The 27,259-nt window shown below is 31.6% G+C and overlaps 1 protein-coding gene across 1 annotated transcript in view; it reads left to right on the top strand.

The window, feature by feature from the left end:
• The first annotated feature begins 3,582 nt into the window (after positions 1-3,582).
• Positions 3,583-27,259, top strand: part of LOC124951543 (venom dipeptidyl peptidase 4) — a 277,366-nt gene continuing 253,689 nt past the window's right edge. Inside the window, exon 1 of the mRNA XM_047500074.1 lies at positions 3,583-4,008. Coding sequence (XP_047356030.1) covers positions 3,808-4,008 — 201 coding nt within the window. The 5' untranslated portion in view covers positions 3,583-3,807. The remainder of the gene's footprint in view (positions 4,009-27,259) is intronic.

Genomic DNA, 27,259 nt, shown 5'->3' with positions numbered 1-27,259 from the left:
ACGTACTCATACTCGTCTGACGACGTTAAAAATATTATATCGTCAAAGTGTAATAAAATTTATGATACGTATGAAATTTGAAAAATATAATTTAGATACGTTGTTATAACAATGTGGTATCCGAAGATAGTCTTCTCTCTCTATCTCTCTCTCTTTCTCTCTCTCTCTCTCTCTATCTATCTACCTATCTGTCTGTCTGTCTCTGTCTCTCAATTTTAAAGACATGTCTCGTTGCAGAAACTATAGTCGTAGAATGTAGACTGAAGCTATATAAACGTGTATAGAAACTATTGTGTCAGAGTCTTGGCGAAAGATCCTTGCTTTCACTGCATCACGAGATTCGTTCGATGTCTCTATTTTCAATATTTACTTATATAGTAGACACAAACCTAATCTATTTCTTGATCGTTCATCGTCGTCATCGTCGTCATTGTCGTCATTGTCGTTGTCGTCGTCGTCGTTGTGTCGTAGTCGATATTGTCGAAAATAACGAGCGTCGTTATCTTTATACCTCTTGCAATTCTCTCTCTCTCTCCCTCTCTCTCTCTTCCTCCCTCTCTCTTGAGTAAGAGAGTTTCGAGAGTGAATCGAAACGTGTTAGCCTATCGAAATTGTTAGAATCAAAATGCATCATAATTGCGTTTTAACCCTTTGTTTAATGTTTAAAGTTTGCAACAAATTTTATACGGGAAGATCAAGATAACATTTGATACGTTTTTTTTCGTTTTTAATTTTTACAATTTTTATTTTTCAAATTAATTACTTAAGAAGAAATATACTATTAGCCTTATACTAGGGCCCTTATTCTTTGCATTTCGTAAGTAATACTTTTGAAAAAATGTATATAAAATAAATTGGAAAATATTTATTTGAAATCAAAGTGTATCGATTTAATCGATTGCAAGTATATATTTATTTTTAATAAATATTATTACAATAATATATATATTATATTAATAAATATTATATATATTATATTAGTTATTATATGATTGTAATTTAGCTACATACATACATATATATATATATATATATATATATATATATATATATATATATAAATGAAACATTTTTATTTCCATTTAATTGAAAGAAAGAACAATAAAAAATTAATTTCTTTCCAAGTCCCAGTAATAATTAAAAATTAATGAATAATTAGAATATCTTTGTCGCATTTTATTGTGTGCGTTCATTTTATACAAGACATATTTTTTTTATACAAGGACATTTATTTTTCCCTCATAAGAATGAAATAATGATTGAATAACAACTGGCATTGTAGCAGCGTGGATAGATTTACACAGACAATAAAATTTAAAACGTCTACAGTAGTAATGAGATCGAGATACGTATACGCAGTGTCCGTAGATAATTAAAATGTATCAACAATCTGTGCCCGATTTATCAATTTATTTCGATCTTCTTTATAACCATGTTTATTTTATTTTTCTATTATAAAAAAATATTTTCATAGACTTAGTACACGATAAATCATTTAGTTGCGGAATTTGAAAGATATTTAAACAATTAGATTATAGCAAATGTATTTATAGAAAGATTAAAGTCAGCGTCATATTCGCGATGAGATGGTAATTAGAGTGAACCGTTCGTTTGAATTGAATGCTTTCTTCTTTCTATAGAATTTGCTTACCGGGTGTTGCTGATGCTTTTGCTGAAGGCATTGCTGATGGCATTGCTGATGGCATTGCTGATGGATGTTGCTACTGATGAATTTAGTCGAGGTCTCTCTTACCTCACACGGCACGTATAATACCGTATAACCGAGAGAGCTGAGCTCGCCTTGTACCGAATTCGACCTCATTTCTAAGCTCCTATCCGGGAATTATAATTTATTTAAATCGATATCTAGGCCAATCTCTTTTCTTTTCTTTCTTTCCCCCCCCCCCTCCCTTTCTCAGTAAAACTCGAAGCTATAATTTATATTCGTGTGTTTGACTGAGTTGCTTGTGTCTGCGTGTATCTCTTTTGGAGCTAATTAAATGCTCATCTTCTGGCCATAATTAAGCCAGTGAGAATAGAAGTTACGTTCGTACATATGTATGTATGTATGCATGCATGCACATGTAGGTATGTATGATGTATGTATGATGTATGTATGTATGTATGTATGTATGTATGTAGGTATGTATGTATGTATGTATGTATGTATGTAGGTATGTATGTATGTATGTATGATGTATGTATGTATGTATGTATGTATGTATGTATGTATGTACATACGTAGCTAAAGTAGGTTCACTTTAATATCCCAGGTGTTGTCTCATTAAGTCTGATAATTATTCAAAGATACTACTTGAACTAATAGTAATCAACTTGGAGTAATCAACTGCTACTAATTATAAATATAATCTCATTTTCTTCTACCTTACCGTATCAACTTTACGTTTTTTTTTTACAAATTCATGTTTAACGGGGTCAGTATTAATATCGAGAAAAATTTATTTATTTATAGTTTTGAAAGATCAATAGTTGGTTAGTTTATGCCTTTGGTATAAACGAAAATATTTTTGTATTTCATCGATGCCATACCTTTCGTAACGCATGATCGATCTTGACAATATCTATCCGTTAGAATAGATATCCATCCGTTTGTTATGCATTAAATCGAATTTCTGGAGTATTCCAGCGATGTCGATTAGCATCTCGTTCGATCAGTTTTTGTGGATAGATTCTAGAGGATTCGAATGCAATGGAAGTTAGTGTTTTCAAATAGATCTTTTTTAGTTTGAATGCGAATAATTAGTATAATTCGTAATTTTATGTCTTTGTATATACGATCTATAGCTAACATATGATATATATGAGATAGATAGATAGATAAATAGGTAGATAGATAGATAGATAGAGAGAGAGAGAGAGAGAGAGAGAGAGAGAGAGAGAGAGAGAGAGAAAGAGAGAGTGAGAGTTTTGAAATGTCATTTTAGAAAGGATTGAGCAATTTTATTAACACGTTCCGTGTCGAGTCATTTTTGCTCAATATTTAATTCAGGTCTTTGATATTTTGAATGCATTTAATGTCATCAGTGGTAAACATAGAAAAGAACATTTTAAACTATGTATACGCATAATATTGTATTTAGGGACAATCGAGTTCATATGAAATTGTACGATAGAAAAAGTAAAAGTGACTATAAATATTTTATTTATCAAATGTATTTTTATGAAATATTCGAATAAGAACCATATACCTACTTATATATCTATGTACAAATCTTATCTTAATTTTATATGATACACACACATACATACGCACGCACGTACGTGTATATTTATATATGTATGTATGTATGTATGTATGTATGTATATATGTGTGTATATATGTATGTGTGTGTGTGTGTAGCGTGTGTATGTATCAAATTATAGCAATAACGATTACGTAAATCGATTTATCGCTCAATAATATAAACAAATTTATTTACTACGGTAATCGTGGGACATTAGCAATACGAAGAGTAAGGAACGCGTTTTCGATGAAATTAATTTGTATACAAAAAACGACGTTTTTCATAATCGTCGAAAGTGAAGTGCGAGAGGTAAAAAAAGAAAAACAATATTTTAATTTCATAATAATTCTCGTAAGAAATCACGTTTAAGGATCGATACGTTAAATCGAAACCGATTTGTGATCCGACTATGTTCTTAATTCGGGAATAGCGTGAAATGATCCAAATGTTATTCGATTTTATATCGTAACGTTTCGCGTTGTTAACGCATGCGCAATTACACGTTTAATTCGGGAAAAAGCTTCGAGAATCGAACTTTTGGTGTTACCTTTATCGAGAGTGATGGCAGTGAGACATTATGCGCGGGAATACGCTATAAGAATAAAAGCTACCGAGAGGAACCACGATAACACAGACGACAGCGATGATAATGGCGAAACGGAGGATCATTATCCATTGATTCGACAAACTACGAAAGATTTTACGTTCAGCACTGACATTTACAAAGGAATCAATGACAAACTTCGTTCTTCGTCAAAATCCGTAAGTCTTTTTAAATTTACGTTATTTTATTCTATATTATTTTATTTCATTTCATTTTATTTTATTCTATTCTATTTTATTCTATTCTATTCTATTCTATTATTTCTTTCCTTTTTTTCATCGTTATCTTTAATTTTCGTTTTGTTCCTCGTAAATCTTTTTGAATTTAAATTACTTCATATTATATTATTTTATCGTGTGTGTGTGTGTTTTTTTTTTTTTTTTAATATTGTTTTATCTTCAATTTTCTTTCTAGAAGAAAAAAATGATCTTTCATGTTTTATTTTACGACCTATATGTATCTCTCTTTCTCTGTCTCTGTCTCTCTGTCTGTCTGTCTGTCACTCTTTCTTTCTATCTCTCTTTCCATCTTTCTTTTTTCAATGTTGTACACGTACGTTGTATGCGCGTTGCATCGAATAAATGCGCTCTTCACGCACACTTTTCACGTCGAAGTTTTTTCTCTGCTTTTCTGTTCAGTTCTTTTTTCTTTTTTTCCATTTTTTCCTTTTTTTTTTCTTCTTTTTCATTTTTTCCTTTTTTTTTTTTGTTTCTTTTTTTTCGTTCGTTCTTTTGGCGTCCACAACGAGATCGTCGATTGGTAGAAGGTGATAACCGTTCGTTTGCCCGCTTCTCCGACAATATCGTACTATACAATAGCGAGTAGAAAGGTTGTAGGGATGTTATTTCGGAGGTTACTCCGAAATCTCAACGCGGGCGGTATTTCAATTTGTCGACGATTGTCGATCGTTCCGAGTAACGTTACTTGTTCGGGAGAGAAGGGACGGGGGTGGTGGGCGGGGGTGAGAAACGAATATATGTTTCCGTCCAGAAAAAAAGAGATGAAATTGATGAAGTTCTCGATTAATACATCGGGACTAGTGATACGCATTAATTAATGGAGCATATATTTACGTACATGTAGCATATATATATATATATATATATATATATATATATATAAGTCTACATATACGATGTACAATTTTACATATATAAAACAATTTAAAGCTTTTTGCGTAATTACGGTACAATCAAAGAATTGTAACGTATAAAATATTCTTAATATATTTAACGATTAAAATATAATCATTATTTTTGAAAATTATATTGATTTGATTGTTACCATGAAAAAATGTATCTATCCGAAAACGTTTCCATCTGAAAACGTTTATATCTGACGATTATTCATTACGAATTGATTCACGATATTATCCAATAAAATACTTAATTTTTAATTTAAATTACCGGACGACCGACAGATTTGCGGTGTTGGGTATCATTTGAATGTTCTGACGCACGAGAGTACATCGGAACAAATAAATTCTACCAACCATTATTCGTTCGGCATCCGCATTCGGTCACGTAGTTCTCCACAAAATGTACAAAGCAACGGGCATAAATCAGTCGTTACCTACAGAAGTGTTATTCTTCCGCTATTAATGAATACAGAACATTGTGACAAAAATCAATGTACCATACGCACAAAATATATCGACCTAAGAATCGTTCGTAAGTAATGTCAAAAATCGTTTAATAATTACTTTTTGCCTGATATTTGTAAATGGAAATTGAGAAAATAATCTAATTGAATAATAATATTACGAATATTAATGGAATTAAATAGAAAAGGATTTTTCTCGTATAAAATCGTTCGTTTCGAAAAATTGAAATTGAAAATATAGGAAGTATCGAAGGTCGATGATTTTTTTATTCTTTTTTTTTTCTTTTTTTTTTTTATTTTATTTTTTATTTTCTTTTCCTTTTTCGGCTTTAAATTCCGTCCGGTAATAAACATCCAAACGTTGGTTATTGATCAAAAAATGAAAAAGAAAGGAATAACAAAATTTTTACTTTTTTCAAAAATCGATTTTCTAATATTTTGAAATAATCAAATAGAGAGAGAAAGAGAGAGAGAGAGAGAGAGAGAGAGAGAGAGAGAGAGAGAGAGAGAGAGAGAGAGCGGGTTTTATTCTTCGGTTATTGTAATATCGTCAATTTGACTTACTTCCCGGTATTGTTATTCGAATGAGAAGCATACGAGCGAGTTGTGGTATTCGATATTGGTAGCCTCGAGCGATTGAGATCGACCCGAACGACCTCGTTAACCCTTCACACATCTAAAGAGGTTGTTGAAATATCTCGACAATGTGTGGCAAGGGAAAATTCAAGTTACTTTGAAACTATGAGGAAGGACAGACTGTTCCTCCTTATCTTCCTCCTTAAGAAGAAGGACCTGTAATGATAAAGGTGTTCGTCCTTGTAGAGAATTCGACTCGTGAGAATTCGAGATTATTAGTGCCATTACTATGGTTCTTATCCTTTCTTGAAAGAAAGTCCTTTTGCACGTCTTATTGATCTTTACGGAATTTTACTGCGATCGATATGGGTTACGAGAAAGCTAGTGACATAGTTTTAAAAATGTAATTCATACTTGATATATATATATATATATATAAGTTAAAAATTAATGTGTAAAATTAATGAATAAGTATGAGCAAAAATTTTTTTTCTAGTATCCCCCGAGATAACATCCCGAGTTGAGATTCTGCGATTCGTCCATTATAATTGCATCCTTGTGACGATAGTTTCAGAAGTAACCGTTATCATTTTAATTTTTGCAATGAATGCGAAATGAATCTCTCTGTATTAGACACAGGAAACATTTTTTATGGTTCCCCAGTAGGCCGTGAAAGTTGGGAGCAGCCTATGAAAATTAAAAATGTAATCTCTGTATTTTAGTTGGTAGTCTTTTTCGAAAATATCATCATATTCGTTGGCTAAAGTTTTGGATCGATATTTTCGTCGGTCTTTGAAATTCTTTGACATCGTCAAATTGGCCATCGAAGAGAAATGTTGCTTTTAAAAATCTATCTGATCTATGATATTGAAAACGACAAGTTCGATCGAATTTTTAAATTGATCTAGGAGATCGATTTTTCTAAAAGATTTCTCGTATCGTGAAAATATACGTATTCATGAAAATATTTCGTGTGTTTTCTTACGATACGACACCTTCTACTTTTTCACTCTGATCGGTAAGTCGTTTGCTAAAACTTGCGTGGCCAAGAAACGTAAGAGGCTCGAGGGATCTATAAATTCAGAGTCTCGTCGTCGTCTCCGTCTCGTTCTAAACGTCACACGTCGCTTCCAACTTTGGCCATGCTTTATCCTTTCATTACGATTGTCGATCTTTGCCGGTTTTAAAGCCGTTCCGATCATTTCTCTTCGATTCTTATTTTCGTCGACTTATTGCTCATAGTTGTTAATAATCTTATAGATACTTATCGATCTCTACGATTAGTCATTAAAATATTAGAAAATGATTATTATGAGTTAATTGAATATGACTCTATTTATCACTTTATATTTTAAATATTTTATTTTTTATAAATCATTGATTTTAAGTATCTAAGACGAATTTGTAATATTAAACAAATCTTTGTTTCATTGCCGATGTAAGAATGATTTTTCTTTTTTTTAATGACTTTCATTGATGAAATTCATAAACGTGTTTTTAATTATATCTTCTATCTGACAATGTTTTTTGGTTTTCTTTGCGAGTATGGTCATGGAACTGATCTTTCATCGTCATTTAATTACGCTGAGTATAATTCAACTTGTACCATTTAACACTCGGTTTAAGCATATCTCGGAAGCCATGGTAATTTATTAGAAGACGGGACACGTGTGTATTCATCGTACAATCTCTGCCGCGATAGCAGAGAAAATAAATGTGACACTTTCCTTTGCGTTTACCCTACCGTTAGCGATAATACTTCAGTCATTTCTTTGTTTCTTATTAACAAATAAATATTGGACCTCTTTACATTAGATGAAAAAAGTAATTTTTCATGAGACCCTTTCGGTCCTGAATTTACCGAGAAAGTTCTATGTTTCTTTTCAGCTTTATTTCGTACAAATTAATTACTACTAAGTTAGTAATAATTATATTACAAATTAATAATTAATTTATTACTTATTAATAATTATATTACTTGCTAATAGTTAGTAATAATTATATTACGATACAAATTCGTACAATAATTTATACGATCTTTAATAATCAAAAAATTAATTGCAAACGATCAATTCATATTAACGTGAAAATATTATCAATATTAATTTATATCTTAAAATCCTTTCAATAGTTTTCGGCAACGGTAACTACCGTGATTACTTTGTATAGTAAAGCAAACACGCGAAAGTATAGGATCAAAGTTTCGACTCGCGCGTCGTCGATGTTCATTAAGTAAATAGATTGGCCGTTGCAATTAGAATATTCAAGAAGGAATAGGGGTGATACGCGCGATGAGAGAGGAACCGAAGAGATATGCACTTATTCCAGATTTAACGAGGTTTCGTAGCTTGAATTTCCATCATACATGGTTACGTAAACACGGCAGCTTGCACTTTCGTTGAAATAGAGGCCTCCGGTATGTTTGCACGTGCGGAGTCAGCTTGTAGAATCAACGAAGCATCTCATTAGTGTGAGGTATGGTCTGCAAGGATGTGGTCGGAGTTATCCAGTTGGAGAGTAATGTAGCCCTGTCCCTCGTCTTGGCCATGGAACGTGGAATCTACGATCTTGGAATCGCTCGACGAGAATCGATCTAGTTTCTCTCTCTCTCTCTCTCTCTCTCTCTCTATCTATCTGTATCTCTCTCTTTCTCTATCTGTATTTCTCTCTCTATCTCTATCCCTATCTCTTTCCCTTTCGCTCGTACTTTCACCTTTATCAACCTTCGACTCTTAACAATTTTTCATTCCTCAACAAGTCGTTCGTATAACATCATTCCAAATTATATTACTCACAGATATCTCCTTTGAAAACAATTTTTCTGATTCACATAAATTACATTTTTCCGAATGAAATATTACTGTCATTTAATAATTAAAATATAATCATTTTTATTTATGAAAGATCGAATATTTATTATCGAATATTTATTATCGAATATTTATTGTGTTAAGGATTTAAGCCTCGAGATTATTTCATGTAACAATGTTCTAACTTACATCGATCTGGGTTTCTATTTTAACGTGAAATCTCGACGAAAGAGAGAGAGAGAGAAAGAGAAAAAGAGAGAAAGAGAGAAATAGAGAGAAAGAGAGAGAGAGAGAGAGAGAGAGAGAGAGAGAAAGAGAGAATACCTATCAGTAATAATTCATTGTGTTGTAGCATTATTAAGAGTCTTTGTCTTATTTACGTTGCCTTAAGGTACGATGTTGTGTCGAAGATGGTCCGTATTGCTATTGCCTCGACCATCGTAGGAAATTATTAATATGCGAAGGGGGAGGATAATTCAAATTTATGGTACTGCACCAATAACAATGTTCCTGAATTATTACGTGACCGTACAACAGAGAGAGAGAAAGAAAGGGAGAGAGAGAGAGAGAGACAGACGGACAGATAGATAGATAGACAAATAGAAACAAAGACAAATACCAATGCAGAAAGAGAGAGTAACATTGTAATGACAATACAAGTTCGTATGTATGTTTGTATGTATGTATGTATGTATGTATGTATGTATGTATGTATGTCTGCATGTATGTATGTATGTATGTATGTATCAGTCAAACTAGTTAATGTTCGTCTTTGTTAACTTAGCAACTCAAATCCCTTTCTCTCATAAAAAAAATGTATTTTAAATAAAATTTTATTACTTTAAATCAGTTTTAACAATGGTTTTGTTATTGTCGTGAATTTTCATTTTCTCGTTCAACATCCTGTAGCAATCGAATGATAATTATTGAATAGTTTCAATTACTGTCTATTGTTTCTATCTGGTACTATCATATTTCGCCTATCATTTTCTATATATTCAATGTTATTGTTATTGGTCTGAAGCTTTTCGTAGAATTAATTTCAACAAGTCAATCATTCTCATCGTATTTGATAATCGATCATGGCAATGCGATTGTTTTTAATTTTTTCTATATATATTTCAATGTGGATATTAATGTGAAAATTTAATTACCAAACGAATAAATCTTATTGAAATAAACAGAAGTTTGAAATATTATGATTACTTATACGATAACACAAAATGCATTAATTAATGAAGATAATTCTACTATAACTTTTTGTTTCTTTAATGCTAACTAATGGTAAAGCATATCTAAGTGAAAGAAATGTATGCGCATCTATGTATATATATACATAAACACACACATACACACGCGCGCATATATACACTTATATGTATTTAGATAAGTCTCGCTTAATCTAATGCTCTGCGTAAATGTCTGATACGTGTCAGACTGTTTCCCTTGTAAGCACGCCCGTAAACACGCTTGGCTGATCTCTCACTCACAGTTGAAGTTTTTGCAGGTAGGTACATACGTAGGTACTTTAGTTCTCCGAGACCGCACTTAAATCAAATGTCTGATCCATATCCAAGTCGACCTTTTCCATTGTTGATTGTAACAGACGCAAGTTATTAATCGTGCTGTTCAACTTTGTTCTTTGCCAGTTCGAAATTAAAACCGGATATTTCTTTTGAAAATAAAAAAAGAAAACAAGAAATTAAAAAAAAAGGGACAATATTCGTTCGTTTTTCAAATATCAATTTTCAAGATAAATTGAAAAAAAAAAGAAAAAAAAGAAGAAAAAAAGAAAGCAGAGAAAAAAGTTTGAATGCATGGAAGTAGTAAAAGACGAAACATTTCGGACATGTCTTCTCATTTTTTCTTCATTTTCTTTTTTTTTCTTTTTTTTTTTTTTCATTTTATTGATATATACCTATGTATAATATAAAAGTACAGACTTGGGACGGACGAATTATCGATCGTAAGCTTAAACTCTTTTACGCAATACTTGACGCAATGCCAATTTCTGCGATACCTATATACGATACTTGTTATTGTTGCCAGTACCCGTTCCTATCCTTTCCCCTATCATCCGTAGGTGTGTTCTATAATCCAACGTATAAATTATTACCAGATTCCGAGTTCAGTGTCCATGGCAATGGTAATGCCAATGTCGACCGAGGTCGACGCTATCGTATACTCGTATATGTCTAGCTAAACCCTTTGGAAACGATCCAAATGTACATACGAACGGACTAGCGAGGATAAACCTTCGATTTTGACGTTAGCCATGTTGCTATCGATGATTTTGCCCATCAACCGACAAAATTTCACTTTTACTGAAATGTGTTCCCCAAAAGCTATCACGAAGATAGTAGGATTTATGGAGATGATCTTTATTTTTTTTTCTTCTTGTTTTTTTTTTTTTTCGTTTTGTATTATTGTTCTCTTTTTTTTTTATTTATTTATTAATTTTTTTTTCTTTTCTTTTTTTTTTTTTTTTTTTTTTTTTTTTTTTTTTTAACAAAAAAAAACTTACCTTATGGTACAGATCTTAGAAATATTTTTTACCTTTCGTTATCATAGGTTCATCGTAGATAAATAGCGAAGTATTTGAAACGAGCTATAAATCAAGGCAGATAGATTCATTCTCGTTTGTATATCCTTATGCTATTCCGTGGAACGCATCGAATGGGATATCATCTATCATCGGTGTCACTAATAGGTACTTTACTTCTTCATGGTTTTATTACGTTACGAACAATGACGAGTAATATTATAGAATAACGAGGAATATGTTATTTATCAGTAATGTTATATGATACAAAATATGGTTATGTATTATTTCGAATTGACATAATCATTTTTGAAACGTAAGTTCAAATTGAAAAGAAAAAGGAAGAAAGGATTGAATGCTTTATCATACCTATATATAATATTATAATAAAATATTATGTTAATTTAATTTAAAAATAAAGTGTCTGGATTAAACGAATTTTTAACTTTAACAAAGATATACAAATAGATATATGGTATCTCATTCGAAGTTTCGCATGAAATTATTTCTCGAACTATAGTTCGTATAAAAAAAATGTTTCCAACAAAATTTATTCTGTTTAGGAAGAGTGAGATGGGGGAAGGTGGAGGGTAATCTAATGGCGATAACAAATCTTCTTCAGGTAGACGTGCTTCCGAGATTTCAAGGTGACCTTTGTTCTTTTACTCGACTTTGAATCACCTTGAAAGATCAAAGTATTATAGTCAATGAATTCGTCTTGGAATGGGCTACGCGCCTTCCTGAATAAAAACGGACATTTTCGTTCTGAAAAAATAAAGGTCACCTTGAAGATCTCAGAAACACGTCCACTTAGAGAAGATTTCTGATCGCCCTGTAAAATGTTCACCCCGTTGCCAATTTTATTCCCCTTCCCATCCTTCTCTTCTCGAAACGTGAGAGAAGTTTTATTTGAAAAATTTTTTGAATATAAGCTATAGTTTAAGAAATAATTACGAGAGTAAATATGAAATGGTATATCCAGGGTATATAGGTAGAATAGATTTTTATTATACTTGCATGTGTTATTACATATAATACTACATTGTTATGCAGTTCGCATTTCTTTATCCCATTTTTCATGAGCGCCGAGTATCGTTGAGTTTCTTCCCGGAAGTCTTTTACGAAGTCGATAGAAATATTCCCTGTGATTCCCCTTGCGATTTCGATATTCAGGCAGATTAGAGGGGAAAAAAGGGGGACCACGACGACGAGAACGACGACGATACGTTGTCGGAGGTATCGTTGGAATCTAAATTTACGGTGATCATCGACTACTCGTCAAGGGAATCCCTTTAGGTTTATTCCCTTCAGGGCCATGGCACAAGGCATCGCAAAAGGAACGAATTTCTACTCGAGTCGGACTGACTGATTCTGATACGTTAGTTCGAACGTCACGACTGATCCTAGAGAATATTTTATTCATTTGTCGGAAGTTGATATCCGTTCGAAATTGTTCCCAATATCCGCGAAATATTTGTCGACTCGATTTCTTATCTCTTCGGAAAGAGAGACTTTCGGACAGTATCTACCGAACGAGCGGGATTGCTATGCGTTTTCTTTTCTTTTTTCTTTTTTCCTTTTCCTTTTTTCTCTCTTCTTTTTTTCCTTTCCCCTGTTATGAAGAGCAGCGGAACGTGCACTATTTTCTAAGATTACCAAATGCTAAAGTAGTTGGTACATTATTCAAAAGTGTTTTAGCTTCAAATCCGCTTTATCGATCTGCCGAAAGGGAATAAACTTCAAACGAAAGAAACCTGAGTGATTTTTATAAAGACGTCATTTTCATTTTACTTTACTTATTCCTTTGGGGAGAAAAAAATCCGTTCTATATTTCAAAACAAAATAAAACAAAACAAAAAAAAGAAAGAAAAAGAAAAAAAGGAAAAGGAAAAAGAATTTTTAACGTCCAACGAAATATTTGTTATTGATAGCTTTTCTCTCTCGATTTCTTTCTCTCTGACTTGCGAGTCTCTAACGATAATAATAATTTTCATTATTAAATTGTAATCTTTGTTTTGCGATAGTGTAAATTTATTTGATATTTTAGATTGCGCATGAAACAATTAGAGTGATAATGTTCATTGTGCATAGTGCACAAATTCGATTAAGTTAATTCGGAGACAGTTGCATCGGTATTTTTTTCATTTGAAAGCTCCTCGCGTATCTGTGATCAGCGTTAATCGTATTACGGACTCAAGAATTCATTTTAACAGATAATCTGCTCGAATGATTCTTTTTCAATTGACCGAAAGGAAAGATTTTATTTAAGAATGATTTCTTTCGTCTCTGAGAGCTCGTTAAATTTTCTTTTTATCAAATCTTGAGATACGCGTAGATAATATTTTTAAATTAAGTAAATAATTCATATAATATTTCGATCGTTTAAAAATAGTTCTTTCTTGTAAAATGTACAAAAAGTAATTACCCATTTACGTAATTACCTATTTAATAGATATATTTCTTGATTACGTAAAATCGCGTCTTAATGTTTAGAAGGACTTTGTAACTTGCATTATGGACCAGTTTCATCCATCACTCTGTCCTTTACGCTTTGACACACTCCTACGTCTCATTATTTTTAATGAGGTACGTTTGTAGAAAACCGTGCCGTCTAAAGAATTCTCTCCCTTTTTCTCGTTTTCTTTTTCTTTCTTTTTCTATCTCACAGTTCCTTCTCTGGTCTCCTCCACTCACTCTCTCACTCCATAAGATTTTCCAACGCTACTACGATCGCGCCAAATTTATACATTTTTTCTTTTTCTTTTTTCCTTTTTTTTTCTCTCTCCTTTTTTTTCCCATATTTCATAGATGCAAATAAAAACTAAAAAATCGCTGATTAAAAATCGAACTATGTATATATATATATATATATATATATATATATATGTATGTATGTATATATATTTGAAATGATATTTTATTGGATCACGTTTCGTTTTCGATAATAATCACGCAAATCACGAATAGAAATTCAGATGAAATTCTATATAACTTTATTATCGACGTGATCACTATAGAACAGTAACAATGATGAGATCTCTTCTGTATTTCTCCTTCGAGAAGTGACGGACAATATCGGGATAATTACTTTGTCGTGTTGCAAGGTGTCACGAAAATATATTGATTTCAAAGAAGAGAGAAAAAGAAAGAGATTGATAGAGATAGAGATGGAGAGAGAGAGAGAGAGAGAGAGAGAGAGAGAGAGAGAGAGAGAGAGAGAATGAAAGGAATACATCAATCGAAATCATTGGCACGAAAATTAATTTTTTTCTCTCCTTCTCTCTCTCTCTCTCTCTCTCTCTCTGTCCATTTGTCTCTCTCTTTTTATATCTTTCTCCCTCTTTCTTTTTTTTTCTCAAACGTAAAACTTTGATAATAAATTTGAACATATTTGAATATACATTCGCATCTCCTTTACAAGTATCTCTCCTTATTTAGACATTAGAAAGAGAGAACATTTAGGAAAAGGATAATTTATAGGGTGAAATTCACTGTGTATAATTTAAATATCGGGGTGTCGAAAGTTTCGCTTTTTATCCTCCCTTTCCCTTTTCTTTTTTTTTTTTTTTTTCGTGGATTTATCAAAAAAACATTTACAACCCTCGAAAGTCTCGTAAATCTTAAGACAAAGAAAAAAGAGAGAGTGAGAGAGAGAGAGAGAGAAAGAGAGAAAAAGAGAGAGAGAGAGAGAGAGAGAGAAGAAGAGAGAGACAAAAAGAGAAAAAAGTAAGTCGACATAAGAATTCTCTAAAAGTTTTCACCTTCGTATCGGTTCCTTTCCCTACTGACTAGCATTCTTTACGTTCTACGACGATCTTAACGAAAGTTTTCTCATAAAACGCACCTCATTTCTTTCGTTTCGCAGATTTTTATGTCATGTGATTATATGAACCGATCCGAATACATTTTATATATATATATATATATATATATATATATAAATATATATATATAGTCGTATGGAACTTTAGATAAAAATTACGAGAGACTAGCGATGAAATTCCAAAGCACTTTTAGTATGCGAGATATGGTTATGAAATTCTGTGCAATCTGGGTGCACGTTGCGAATTGATTCTAAAAATGAATTCTTCTTTGAACCTGTTCATATTATTTGACGAAATTACTCGACTAATCGGGTTTGTTTACTATTTCTTACTTTCGATTTTTTTTTTTCTTTTCCCTACCTGTTCCCTAGTACTTTTTATTCTCATCGTATTTATTTTAATACTTTATTTTAATACTTGTAGGTATCTCGCACACGTATACATGGAAGTATGTATTTAAGTAATTTATTGTAACGTATATGTATTTGACGTAATTTATTTCTCATTTTTATTCATATAATCTTGTAATTTTGTCGTGTACTTTTTTCTGGGTTTCTTTTTTTCTTTCTTCTTTTTTTTCTTTTTCTTTTTTTTTTTTTTTTTTTTATAAACTTACTTGACACTCAATAATATGTCAAGATGTTACGCAATTTCTCATAAAGCACTTTTGAATTTGAAAAGACTGGTGTCTTTTAATGAGGAGAGCTTGTTAATTGAAGTTTGAATTGCATAACAGTGGACGTTGCTTAGCGACAGTAGACTTAATCAATACGAAAAGGAACATTTCATATGATAATATCATTTCATAAATGTAAATACATATCTGCATATTTTATGTATATTGTATATGCATATACTTGCTTATGATTATCATATCTACCTATGTTGTTTTACATTGATTATATCTTAATCGAACGCACATAAATAAAAAATTATGTAATGAAAGCATATGTAAAGGACTAAAAAGGAAAGAAGAAAAAGACAAAGAAAAAAAAAAAAAAAAAAAAAAAAAAAGAAAGAAAAAACGAAAGAAATAGAAAAATAATAATTTCATACGTTGTATAAATTTAAAACGATATTATGTTTGATTAATAAAATTTCTAATTTCGTTCAATCGCATGGAACCAGTCTCATACAAAATTTGAACCTAGAATCACAAGGAGAAATTTAAGGAACCTGCCCTCGTCTTCTCCGTTCGTTGGTTCACGATTTTAAAATGAATATATCGTGTAATTTGAAAGGGAGCTAAGGGAATCCCGGTTACTTAAGTGTGTCTCGCGAGTGGTAGACGTATAGAATGAAAAGAGGGGTTGGAGAAATATCGGTAAGAGAGGTGGTAGACAGTAAGAAGATGAGTACATCAAAGGAAAGAAGGAAGAAGATTCCTGACCGAAGCGAAATTTCACGTTTTCGCAGCTACCTCCTCCTATTTCCCTCTCTCTCTCTCTCTCTTCTCTCTTTCGTTTTCGCTCACGTTTCTTTACACGCTTTAGAGTCAGCGATTTTACGAGACGGGAGGTAGATTGGTGCGATATTGCGAGAACGGGCTTTTATGATGTCTCTCTCTCTCTCTCTTTCTTTTTCTCTTTCTTTGTCTGTCTCTCTTTTGTCTTTTTCTCAAGATTATATTTTATTTTAATAACCATATAAAACGTCCAATCTTTGCTCGTCGTCATAGATCGTTTTTAATGACGATTAAAAATAAAAAAAAAAGGAAAAGAAAAAGAAACGAGAAAAGAAAATTACGGTAAGAAGAGATCTATCCTTTTTTTTTTCTTTTTTATCCCAATAGAAATTATTTTTGATGATTATTTATTGTTTTCGAAAGCTCATTTATTATTCGGATTAAATAATAAAATATTAATAAAATTTTATTTTATTCCTTTCTATGACTCTCTCTCTCTCTCTCTCTCTCTCTCTCTCTCTCTCTCTCTCTCTCTCTCTCTCTCCCCCTGCCTTTCTATTTTAATCCATATACATTCATCAGAAATATCAATTTGTATTTAAATTCACACCTTTTGAGCATGAAAGACGTCTGGATTTTTGTATCCTATATTCGTGAGCGTTTAAATGCGTTCTTTGAGGCGATGTTAATTTGGATTTCGGGCTATTAAATAGAAAGTGTAAGTTTCAGTAAGCATTTACAATTGGAATGTATAGCCGTAAGTTACGACGATAGAATAAATCTTCGTTTGTGCATAAGCAGTTTTCATTGATTTAACGGATATTGTATAGATTTAACAGGATTTAATAAATACTTTGAAAAGTATAATAATATATTATATTGTGTATGGATATCATGTAAGTACATTACGATTTATTATTAAATGTGCCTTATTGTTCGGTGGAATTTATTTTCAAATTTATTAAATTTAAACTATTCTCTTTATATAAAGGATATCTATAGAATTTTGTTTTTTTTTTTGTTTTTTTGTTTTTTTTTTATTCTTAATACTCTTGCCTTAACTATTTCAGGATTGGTTTATCCTCGTGAGGTTAATCCTCGTTGTATATACGTGTATATATGTCTACGCGGGTGCGCATTTGTATTTTTTTCTTTTCTTTTCTTTTTTTTCTCTCTTTGAACAAAATAATAGTTGGATGATAAATGCAAAATTTTCTTTACCAGATCCTAAATGATACGCGTGTCAGCCGGTCGTAGTTCTGAAGAGAGGCGTATGTTGTACATATCTGCGTGTGTGCACTACTATATTTCGATATTCTCAGCACGAACGAAAGCTTATTGCACACAATTTTATACGAAAGCGTAGAAAACGTGGGAAGCAGACCTTATGGCAGGACCGCTTTTCGTAACTCACATTCCTCTTCTCGAAGGTTGCATCAAACTCTCCTTCTCTCTCCCCTCTCTCTCTCTCTCTCTCTCTCTCTCTCTCTCTCTCTCTTTCTCCCTTCATCTCTCTCTCTCTCTTTCTCGTGAACTGATGTTCTGTTTACATTGGAAGACTTTTTCTTACAAGGGTACATCAGCAGCACGCGCAGTTTCCAAATTTCGCTCGAAGGATTTCCTCTTTTTCCTTCTTGAACCTCGAACTTCCCACTTTTTTCCTTTTTTCCTTTTTTTTTTTTTTTTTTTTTTTTTTTCATTACTTCCTAAGGAAAGTACCTTCTTTGGAAAAAATTTATTCACGATTTTTCTGACGTTCTAACATCAGCTTTTAAGACGCTCTCCGTTGGTAAGTCACGTTGAGAAAAATAAAGTAACGACTTAAAGTAATGACGTTGTTGTTTGCATTGTGATTATTACGAGAAAACGTGAGAGAAAAATATTTTTGTGTTTTTCTTTGTTTTTTTTTTTCTTTCTTCTTCTTCTTCTTTTTTTTTTCTTTTTTTGTTACAGACAATCTTATATACATACGTATATGTACATGTTTGACGGATTAACATTTTTATTTTGTTTATTATCAGCCAACTTCGTTCACTTTGTTGAAGAGAAATATTTCAAGATTTACTGTTATTCTGACGAGACAAGTATTTACCCTATCTTTACTTTGAAACGAAGACCGAGGCATTAGATATTCTATGTAAGCATTTTATCTAATGAGTGTTGCAAATTTTCGCTTGCTTTTCATTCACTTTTTTCTTCTCTTTCTCTTTCTCTCTCTCTCTCTCTCTCTCTCTCTCTCTCTCTCCCCTTTTCCTCTTCTCTTTGTATCGTCGTTTTCATCCGTTTGCTCTTCAAACAAACTCGACTTTTCGTTCGGTGCTTGTACAAGGCAAAAAGAGGGATGTTATCGATCTAAGTGTAGAGTCGGCAACGGTTGCTTTTAAATGGGAATAATGGAAAATATTAGCATCCAAATAATAATTTAGTTACATCCTATATCAAAAGTTTTTATGGACATCTTGAGTCTTTTAATTGCTTTTCTTTTCTATTTTTTCTTTTTTTTTTTTTTTTTTTTTTTTTTTTTTTTTTTGTAATTAATTTTTATAGAAAATATTTCATTTCTTTCTTGAATAATTTTTGTAGATTTGTTTTATAAGATTTTACATGAAAGAGGTGGACATATAAATATGGACAAAAAACATGAACTATATTTTTAAATCTTTCTCTCCCCTAGAACTGTCACACAATGGATTATCGGATATAATTCTAGTATGACAGGTGAGAGTTCCATCACGGAACATTAAGTGTCCACTCTGTCCGTGATTTCGGTTTTTATTGTACATTGAATTGTTGACGTTTGATTATTCTCATTGGTATATTTAATAATTCAACTCCCACGTGTCCAGTCCCTGTCAAACGCATTGCGTTTCACGACGAACGGAGATCGCTATCTAAATGGCTGGCTCATTTAATTAGCAAAACTTAACGAGATCGATCGAGTGATCATTATTATTTTCCTTCTTTTTCCTTTTTTTTTTTTTTTTTTTTTTTACTTAATAACAATGAAAATTTTAATGAATATTATTTTCCAGTTCGCTCGTCTTTCACTAGAGAAAAAAATATAATAATTTGTTTCATGAAACGAGATATCAAATTTATTATTTTTAAGGTATTTATTTGGAATTATCGTGAGACCCTATTGTGTAAATTTTTACACAAACATGAATATAAACATTTTTAAATTAAATACGAAAAATTTGTATATTTATCATTCGAAATAACATATTCCGAATGAACGAACATCAATAAAATTGTGTGTGTGTTCTTTTTTTATTTTCATTTGTATCGTTCGTTGTCATTAAAATCAGGTTAAACATGCACGAAACACAATTTATCGAAAACAATAGTAAAGTAAATAAAATATTTAACAAGATAATCAGCCGAGAGAGATATAAATTAAATTACGTAGATAATTGAGATTCGTAAATTAAAAATAGAATGATTTTTTAATTTTCATTACAACAATAGACAGATTGAATATAAAGTTAATTATGTTTTTTAAATTAAATCTTTTTTCTTTCCTTCTTTCTGTCTTTTTTCTTTTTTATATTTTGTATGTCTTTTCTTTCTTTTTTTTGTTTATTTTATTTAACGATATTTATATAACTTTCAGTTAATATTCTCCCGGTAATTTACTTTTCCACTTGATGAGTTTAGAATAATAAGATATCTCATCCCGATTCTTTCATGTCCTTTCATTAAAATATTCAATTAGAATTCCCTCGTTCTCAAGAGAACACTAATTCTTCTAGGTGAATATATAAGAGTACCGTTATAAGAATTATAACTAAATGAAACATATTACAATTCCCAAGGTTTTTAAACAGAACTATATATGAAATGGATTTCTTTTCAATAAAACAGCATTTGGATACTCAATACTTGTGAAATTTTCTTAAGTAAAAAATGTAAACATGGTACATACATGCATACATACATACATATATACATATATACATACAAACATACATATATACATACATACATACATACATACATATATATATATACATACATACATACATATATTTATACAAACATAAGAACTAGTAGCGAAGGCATCGTTGTGCACAGCTGTTTGTTTGTGAATCGTCTGCTAATAAACGCCCAGTGTATGGTTACCATAGGATTCTCTCATATCAGATACTCCCCTTTAATATTGTGCCTGCCCCTAAATGTGCGGGGCATGAATACAAACGTCCATTTTCGTGACATTATCCGGTGCATTGAAAAGAGGCAAGCGGACTATAAAAAAAGACCAAAAAAAGAGAAAAAGAAAAAACAGGACAAAAGAAAAGAAAAAAAAGAAGAGAAAGAAAAGACCTTTTCTTTTTTGAAGCACGACGAAATGCGAGAAAAGTAAAGAAAGAGTAAGATAAGACTGTAGGGAGGAAGCATATTTTCAAGCAAGTTGTATAACAAAATGATATTCTTTCTTACTTTTTTTTTTCTTCTTTTTTTTAAAAAATTCTGCGAAGAGTAAAAGAAAGAGAGAGAGAGAGAGAGAGAGAGAGAGAGAGAGAGAGAAAGAGAGAGAGAAAGAGAGAGAGCAATATCCCACTTGAAGACATTTTCTTCATTCTCGTGTAGTCACGGTGTAAACCGGTGAAAGATGTTAATAAGGTTGAAATGGAGCCCCTCTCCGAACATCTCGTAGCAGCAGAGCGGTCTCATCGGTGCCGTAAGGGGATGAAGAAAACGAGGTGGGGCGTGCGAATAGCAATCTAGTAGGCGTGCTAGGTGGTAATTCACTATCCTGAGGGTAAAGTCAAGAATTTCACCTAGCTAAGCTGCTGCTGCTGGCTGCTGCTGTTGCTGCTAGCATTGATGCTGCTGCTGCTAGCGTTGCTGCTATTGCTGTTGCTACTAGTCTTGCTGCTGTTACTGTTGCTGCTGTTGCTATTGCTATTGCTACTGCTTTTGCTGCTGCTATTGCTGGTAGTGGTATTGGTGGTGGTGGTGGTGTTACTGCTTCTGCTTTGCCTTCCCTTTTGACGACGACCTTTTCCCTCAGGCTGTTTGGCTCATTTGCCGCCCGACTTGTGCGCGTGAACCTTTTGACGTATCCTTGCTTGCGTCTTACGACTCTTTTCCACGTCGCCGTGCTCGTTTATTGACTCTACCCTCTTTTCTCTTACCCTCTTTTCTCTCTCTTTCTCTCTCTCTCTCTCTTTCTCTCTCATCCTTCTTCTTCTTCTTCTTCTTCTTCTTTCTCTTCTTCGTACTCTTTCTATTTCCCTTTCCAGTTCCTGGTTCTTGCCTTGTTTTAATCAAGCTTCACTTGGCAAACGTCTCTATTACGTTTAGATAGGGATACCTAGTCTGAATAACACGTTAGTGTTTAGAAGGTTTACAAGTTAGTTACTAGTCTATGACAGTTATAAGATGTTCATACTTTTTCTTTCCTTTTCTTTTCCTCCTTTTTATTCTTATTTTTTAATTGATCCATATTAATATTTTTGTGAAAGTTAAAAATTTTCCTTCGGCATCTTTTCTATTTTTCTTTTTTTTTTTTTCTTTTTGTTTTGGGTAGAGGGAGGATATAGCTATATATATATATATGTGAGTTTAAAATTCGACAAAGTTATAAAAAAATGTTCAAATGATTTTAAACTATGTTTAAGGTAGAAATGTGTCAGTTGCAATTTTGTTTTTCTATTTCTTCCTTTTTTCTTTTTCCCATTCTTTTTTACGTCGCGGAACGTTATCATTTTTCCCTTTTCGTTATAATTACATTTATTGTTTTTTACAAGATATTTCGTTAAACGAGAGAAGATGGAGAGTTAAGATTCGTCAAACTTCAAAGGTGTCGGATACTTTTCGAATTTTTCTTACGGTCATAAAGGGATGGTTCCCATGGAAACCTCTTGCGATAATGCGATCTTACCGTGGCTATTACTTACTGTCTTTTACTTTTTTATTAGCCATTATTTTCTTTTTATACTTCGGCCTCGGATTACGAGAAGTTTATGTCTTGGTAAAAAAAAAAAAAAAAAAAAAAAGAAAAAAAGAAAAAAAAAAAAAGAAGAAGAAAAGGATAGGATTAAGAACGTGTCCTTTCTTTCTTTTTTAAAAAAAAAGAGAAAACTTTTAAATTAAATATATCACAGTTCGTAATTGACCTGAAAAAAATTTTTAGATATATAAGGATAAATGAAAAATAAATATTTTTAAATATAATCGATTGAACGGGTCCATTTTGACGAGATCACAGTTTGCCTTCGGATATACCAAATTAACGATAATATAGGGTATAATATTTGCTTTTTCTTATGTATACCAAATTTCCATGTAAATCGATTTTTGAATCGACCAATAAATACATTGATTTTGATACGTAAAGTAATCCCGTAGTAATGATTAAATGTAATTAACAAATGTGGCATGCACGTTGAGATGTATACAAAGGACAAATTTTTTTTTTTTTCTTTTTTTTTTTTTTTTTGTTCTTCCAAAGAAAATAATTAGAATATATTTGGAAAAGTAATTTATTTCGATAAAATTTGACAAATCGTTCGTTTCTTCGAAGAACGAAAATTGTTGCGAAAGTTTCTTTATTCGAAACGACTTTATCCCGATACATTGTCCAACTTTAGATTATTTCAACAGTGATCAATAGGTTCGACGTTAAGAAAATTCAGAATCGTGACAGCGATTTGTCTTCGACTTCGAGAAGCGAATTGTAGATTTTCTCCTTTCGTTCTTTTCCTCTGACACCGAATTTCGTAGTACACAGAGTATTTCGAAATCAAGGAGAAACAAAGTTTTCGCGTTTCGAGAGGACTTTCATTGTATAACTTATTCAATGAAAGCTGGAAAGCACGTTTCAGTTCACGTTAGTAGTGTATACTATAGAAATTCTCGAAGCGTTCGTGTACTGTTGAAATAAATCGAAATGGCGACATGTGGATTGTAATTAGAGGAAGAGAGAAAGAGAGAGAGAGAGAGAGAGAGAGAGAGAGAGAGTTTCGGCTATACTATAATATCAATTTTCTTTTTCTTCTATTATATATAGTATTTAATTAACTCATTGAATATCGAATCGATGTATTCATCCAATAATCCTTCATAATTTTTTTATTTTTTTATTTTAAATAATAGATAAAGAAAACTTTATTGTCACAATTTTCTTATCAAACGCTTTACTCTCTTACACGTTAAAGTATATTTTCTTCAATCTTTACAAACAGTTAAATAATTATTATTATTTATTTTATAATTTGCAACTCAATCGATTAATTGTTGAAAGAATACAAATCATATTGTTACGTACAGACAATTATTTAAACATTCTCGATATTCTTTCTATAGTGTTTCCGTGTCGAAAATGAAAAGAATACGTCCATATCTCTCGTGATATTTTATTTCAGTACGATGAGGATTTTTTCGAATTGATATAAAGTAAGGAGCTCTATATTTGAAGAGATTTTCTTTCCTTTATTATTTCTGTTTCTTTTTTTTCTTTCTTTCTTTCTTTCTTTCTTTTTTTTTTTTTTTTTTTTTTTTTTTTTTTTTTAATTCGAATAGCGGTCGCCAAATCGCTTAGCGAACGAAGGAAACATTTCCGTTTCCTTTCCTTTTTCCTCTATGGTCCATCAATCGTCTTTTTCGCTGGCTATGTTATATCCTCCTACGGATCGTAGACGGGTACGGGATTCGTCCACGTAATCACAAGTTCAATCCACCTCGTAACTTCCTTTCGCGGAGTGTAATTTCCAGGTCCTTAAACGGTTCCCTCTATCTCTCTCTCTCTCTCTCTCTCTCTCTCTCTCTCTCTCTCTCTCTCTCTCTCTCTCTCTCTTCATAAGCTCTTTTCCTTTTTCTATTTCTTCGACTTACTCGTACCTTTTCCCCCAATCTTCATCGTTATTCTCATCTTCTTTCTTTTTTTTTTTTTTTTTTATTTAAACGATTTCAAATCACGTTAACGCGTACCCGCGACTCCGACTGATGAATACCCAAGATTAAGGTAGTACGCTTAATCCTTGAGATTGCGTTTAAATTTATCCGTAATAGTTCGCCCAAAGAGTGTTTCTCTTGCTGTCAATCTTACGAGAGAATTCTAGGATGGTTGTTAAGAATCAAGGAGTCAGATTTTCAGTTTCAAAAATGAGAGATCTTAAATCTTGAAATCTCACTGACTTAACGACATCCTGTCTTGCTGTTGCAAAAAAAAAAAAAGAAACATCTTCCTTTCTTTTTCTCTCTTTTTCGTTTATCTTCTTTTTCCTTTTCATTTTCTTTTCCTATATAAATAATACTTGGAATATTGATATTATCTCTATTTGTTACGTCGTTTCATTAGATGTTTCGACAAAAAAAATGAGATATATATATATGTATATGTGTGTGTGTGTGTGTATTAGACCGATTACTCGCCAAAGGAAACGAGTTTGTGATGAGCTTGCGTGCAGGATACTATAATCAGATAATATATAATCGTCAGGTGACATGATCGTTAGGATTTCGTAATCAATCGTAATCAACGTATAATTACATCTATTTAATAAAAATAATAATACAGATTCTTTTGATATTGACATTAATGTGTATGTGAAATGTTATTTTGCCTTTTTTCTTTATTACTATTTTATATAGTAAATATTTATTTGTATAATATAATATATATATATATATATAAGAATTTTTGATTTTATTATAATATATCGCAAAAAAGAAATAATTCAATCATTTTTATTCATAAGAGAACTATTTTACAATTCGAAAGATCTTTTCTTCTTTTTTTTCTTTCTTTCTTTTTTTTCTCTCTTTTTTTTTTTTTTTTATTTTTTATATAGAAAAAAGATTCGATATCTTCATTGCCAGGTTTTTTCTTTTTTTTTTTCGTTTTTCTTCCTCCCTCTCTCTTTCCTTTTTTTTTTTTTTTTAACGAAGTCCTTCACGCTCCCAGCATGGTTTCTCGGTGAATCATTGCATTCTGTTTGCCAAATTCCTGTAAATACATACCTAGGTTCTTTTCCTTCTCTCCTCTCCCTTCTTTATCTTTTTGGATGAAATTTAGCGAGAAAAGGCAACCGTTCTTCTTCTCTAACGTTAACGTACATATATATTCACACATATCCACGTACATACATATATATATATATATATATATATATATATATATATATATATATATATATATGTATATCTAGCTATCTACGTATCGTTGGCATTCGTAGCTTATCGATAAAACCTTCGGCCAAGGGGGGACGTCTGCAAATTCACGACTATTCCGTACGTAGCGATAATTTATTATACCAGTGACGCCGGTTAGATTTACTAACACTTGTTGTCACTTCTTCGACTCGTTTGGACATGGATTTCTTACTTATGTAACTTTACCGATTGAAAGATCAATGTTAAAAGAGATAAAATAGAAAATGATAAACCGTAGTATAAGTTTTTTCTTTTTTTTTTTTTTTTTTTTTTGGAACGGATAAAAAAAAAAAAAAAAAAAAAAGAAAAAAATATTAGCATGTTCCTTTAAACGTGTTGTTTCATTATATTAGGGGGACCGGAAAGTAATGTCGCTTTCTTAAATTAAATTCAAACGAATAAATTTTTAACAAGTTTTTATTTTTAATCACAAATATAGACATGCGCAGAAACGACATTACTTTCCGGTTCCCCTAATATATATATATATATATATATATATATATATATATATATATATATATATCTGTAGTGAATATTGAGAAAAATTGAATGATCCTGGAAAAAGTATGCGGTTGATGAGTTAAAAAGATTATTAGAGTTATGTATCTTAAATATTGTATCAATGTTTCGTCAAATATTTTCAAATATTCGATCAGTTGAACTTCGTTGTTGAATAATAACAATAAATCGAATAATGTTCATTCGCATCGTCGATATATGAAAACATTTGATAATATCTGATGAAAAATAATGGAAAAAAAAAAAAAAGACAAAAATTGAAAAACCTGATGGAAAATGATCGAACCTTCTTTTTTCTTTTTTTTTGTTTTTCCTTTTTTACTCTTTTAAATTTACTTAAAAATTATCGAATTAATTTTTCGTTAATATCGAGAATGTACCTAATATTCGGAAGAACGGTATAGTAATATTTTAGAAAGCCATTGTATATACTATGTACCAGAAAATATCAAGTAGTAGAGTTCATTCGAAACGTAAAGTACGCATCGTGAAATCTTATTACAAACCTCAGCGAGTTACGAGTACGCGAGTCATTGTCAACGAAGGTAAAGAAGGAGTAGAAGTAGGAGGAGTAGGAGTAGGAGATGGAGTAGGAGGAAAAGGATGAAGAAGAAGAAGAGAAGGAGGAGAAGGAGGAGGAGAAGGAGGAGTAGGTGAAACAGGAATGAAAGGAGGTTGAGAGGGAGACGAAGGAAGAGTTGACTTTGTAAAGCCCCACGGGCACTTTATCGTGGCGTCTTACTGCCGTTTACATAATATACATATACACATGCATATATATATATATATACATATATATATACATAAATACATATGTTGTCTCTTGCTGCGGCTATAAGTTTCATAAACACGTAGTTTTATGCGTGATAAAATGCTAAAAGTGAGTACGTAGTTAATCTCGCAATTTCTTTTTTTTTTTTTTTTTTTTTTTTAACAAAATTATTCGACAGTAACTATGAACGAGTGGGC

The sequence above is a fragment of the Vespa velutina genome, chromosome 9 (assembly GCF_912470025.1).
Source record: "Vespa velutina chromosome 9, iVesVel2.1, whole genome shotgun sequence".
Classification (NCBI taxonomy): Eukaryota; Metazoa; Arthropoda; class Insecta; order Hymenoptera; family Vespidae; genus Vespa; species Vespa velutina.
The sequence above is the reverse complement of the archived record's forward strand: the minus strand, read 5'-3'. Positions and strand labels throughout refer to the sequence as shown.